Below are 3642 nucleotides of genomic sequence, written 5' to 3' on the forward strand. Positions count from 1 at the left end.
AGAATGGATTTTGTGGAGAGTTTTAGAAATTTCACAGGTTGAAATCATGAGTCGACTGAAGCTAGAACACCATGGAAAACCTGGAAGCACTAGACGGCCGTTTCGTTCTAGTATAGGACTCCTCAGCAGTGCACATCCACGATCCCGCACCACGCGGGATTCGAACCCAGGACCTACTTTATCACTTAATTGAATCACTTTAAGATACTCATTCTCAAATAAGTCATTATTAAATCATTTCGATATTTCTGTAAATTTGTTTCGTTTGAAGTCTATTTCAGGAACGAACTGTCTTTTTCAAATTCATAAAGTAATGAAGCAAATGAATTCGATTTCCTCGAATATATTCATGACAATTTACACTGAATCTGAAAACTATCAACTGTCTAAATCCTTTTAAAATCTAAATTATTCTTGATAACTTCTGACTGATTTCGGATTTGTTAAAATACACAGACATCAATTGTATTATGAATCAAAATCATTTTCTTTCCCATGTAAAGATGGATAGTGGCTAGCGACGGAATCCAGGACGCTCATCTTGTCTCATTTGGGACTCGTCAGCTGGATGTACATACATCCGAGTTAATGTTCACTCTGGGACTCGAACCCGGTTCTGTTCGCCTCAAATACCATCGCGTTATGCACTTAGCTACCGAGTCCTAATAGCCACTTGCTTGGGCAATGGGATGTGGGTACATCCAACTGACGAGTTCCAAATAAAGCGAAATGCTCGTCTCAGATTCTGCTGCTAGCCACTATCCATCGTGCTTAAAAAGCTTGTGACTTAAGGCTATTGTGGGGCCATCCGCACAGGATGCGCATATACCAATATGAAACTGATCAACTGCAGTCCTAAATAACAACGGGAAGATACAAGTAAAAACAACGCCAAGTGAATTCGCCATTTTCTTCCCCTTATCATACATTCTACGATAAATATTGAACTTATTAGAAGATAAACTACAATATCTTGCAATCGGTTTCCCTCACAAATTCATACAAAGCATAAATAAAAATGTTTGGTGAATATAGAATGAATTCATTTCGTTTTGTTGTTTCCATAACAGTTGCATACAAATCAATAATATGAGTTAGTCCAAATCAATAACATACTTAGAGATAAGGAAAATGAATTATTTGTCTGTGGTATGAACTACTTATATTGATATAAGTAGTATATAACGTGCGTTAAAAGAACGTAATGTCCGGCAGCAGAAGATGGCGAAGATCAAAAAAGGAAGAGCGAGAGCACAATGGAATTTGTAAGAAAACGCATGTACAATGGAATGGGAGACAATGGATCAGTGTTTGCAACGGGAACAGTACAGTTTGATATGATGGAATGATATTTTGCAAATTGACGATTGACTTTATGGTATTCACATTTTATTGAGATAGTCTGTAATTTTTGTGCTAAATACATTCGATTGTCCCCAACCGTGTTCTCCTTCACTACAGTCAAATACCGGTAACTTATATATGAAGAAAAATTGCTATGAAATCCCAAATAAAAGTTCATTGAGCTTCTCACCAAGTATTAGAGTGATTAATACACATGGTATTGTTTACTTGAATCTTCCCATTTATGTTTAACACTGCAATTGATCAGCCTCTTATTGGCCGAGAATTCTATATTGTACCAAAATATAATATTGAATAAAGCCATTAATAATACGTGCATACTGCACGTATTGCCTCGATACTGCCTTAATTCACAAGCATTATAAGCAAAGATGGATAGTGCCCAGCAGTGGAATCCAGTTTGACACGCGTTTCGTCCGATGTGGGACTCGTCAACCGGATATACTTGCAGAAATACGTGGATAAGCTAGCAACGACAATGAAAACAGGTGTAAGAGAAGGAAATATCAGGCAACTATGTGGTGTAATGAAGAAACTGATAGGGAAATATAGTAAACCAGAGAGACCGGTCAAGGGAAAACAAAGCAAGCCAATCATTGTGATTAAAAAAGTGGAGGAACACTTCCAGGAACTCTTGAACAGACCAGTCTCACTGAATCCACCGGATATTGAGGCAGCACACACAGACCTTCCTATAGACGTCAATTCACCAACGATCAGAGAAATCAGGATGGCCATCAGACAAATCAACAGTGGGAAAGCGGCTGGGACAGACGGTATACCAGCCGAAGCACAAAAGTCAGACAGAGGTAATTACAAACATGATTCACGTTTTGTTTAGGAAGATTCGGAAAAAGAACAAGTGTCGACAGAGTGGAAAGAAGAATACTTCATCAAGATCGCACAGGAAGATCTCAGAAAGTGTAAGAACCACAGAGGAAACATACTAACATTCGTGCCAAGAAACGCTTCCAACAGAGTGTTGCTGAACCTAATGAAAGACGCAGTAGATTCACAACTTCCAGATCAACAGATCGGATTCGTAAGGATCGGTCGTGCACAGACCGAATTGAGACACTACGGATCATCGCTGAACAACCAATTAAATGGAGCACTTCACTACACACCAAAGTCCGTGACTATGAGAAAACATTTGACATTGTGGATAGGAGAACGTTATGGAAACTTCTTCGACACTGTGGTGTGCTTGGGAAGATCGTCAACACCATCCAGATACTATCAGCAACACCCTACTTTGGAAGGGAACAAACCAGCTTTCAGCTGAAGAGGAAATTAAGAAAGGACATGGACACTAAAAAAAAGTGCATTTGATAGATGGCACTGAAGCCTTTTGATATACAATACATTCATTTTGTTTTAGGTAGCTATGGATTTTGATAGATGTCTGGAGTGATTGTTTAGAAAGCCATTTTCAATGGGATAGTAGTGTCCAGTGCGGATTTGGTGGTAGTACTGAATGTTTATAAAGTTTCTTGAAGCTTATCAATAGTAAAGAAACTACCCCAACCAAAGTGTTCTATTGGAAATTGAATGTTTCACCAGTCAGTGTGCGCATAGTCTCTATTTTAAAAACGCATAGTTATCGTCTTGGACTTGTCGCACTTTGCTAGAAACGGTAGAGTGCAGAGGACTATTTTATGGTCACTTGTAAAACTTTTCGCCAACCACCATTGTGGCACTGTGACAAAATACAAAGTCAAGAATGTCGTGATTTTATGTAGACAGGTGTACATGTGGCTGCTTATCACGTATGTCTAAGTGACTAAGTATGCTTTCAAAGCACAATGGGTCAGAGATTGTCTTCCAGTTGATAATGGGAAGACTGAAATCGCTACAAATAATTTTGCAGGCTGAATCAAGGGAGGCAACCCTAGTAAATGACTCACTTGTAGTTTCGATTGAACTAGGAGTATTAACAGCTCGATATATACATCTGTGAGGATGGTTAACATAGACGTACTTTGTAATTATACGCATTTTCTATAGCGGGATTTTCAGTGGCTGAAACCATGTCAAAACTATATAGGCGATTCTAGCTTCTGAACAGACCAATCGATTCATCCTTCTCAAACCACATTTCGACCCTGTCAATTATTGTCTTGTTAACCCCTGACTGTACTTACACGATCATCTGTGTTAATTACTTGCCCTACTCATTACGTGTCCGCAACTTATTTTTAGTCCGACCTTAAGCACCGAGTAACGCTCGACTAACTTGACTCGGCCTGCTCTTTCTGATCCGTTTCGCTCTCTCCT

The 3642-nt window shown here is 39.1% G+C and overlaps 1 protein-coding gene across 1 annotated transcript; it reads left to right on the top strand.

Moving 5' to 3' along the window:
• The first annotated feature begins 1665 nt into the window (after nt 1-1665).
• MS3_00000620 (uncharacterized protein) lies at nt 1666-3285 on the top strand. The gene has a single exon (XM_051208317.1). It carries the CDS (start codon nt 1844-1846, stop codon nt 2204-2206), a length of 363 nt encoding a protein of 120 aa, XP_051065695.1. The 5' UTR covers nt 1666-1843; the 3' UTR covers nt 2207-3285.
• The last annotated feature ends 357 nt before the right edge of the window (nt 3286-3642 follow it).

This window comes from Schistosoma haematobium, chromosome 6 (genome assembly GCF_000699445.3).
Source record: "Schistosoma haematobium chromosome 6, whole genome shotgun sequence".
NCBI lineage: Eukaryota > Metazoa > Platyhelminthes > Trematoda > Strigeidida > Schistosomatidae > Schistosoma > Schistosoma haematobium.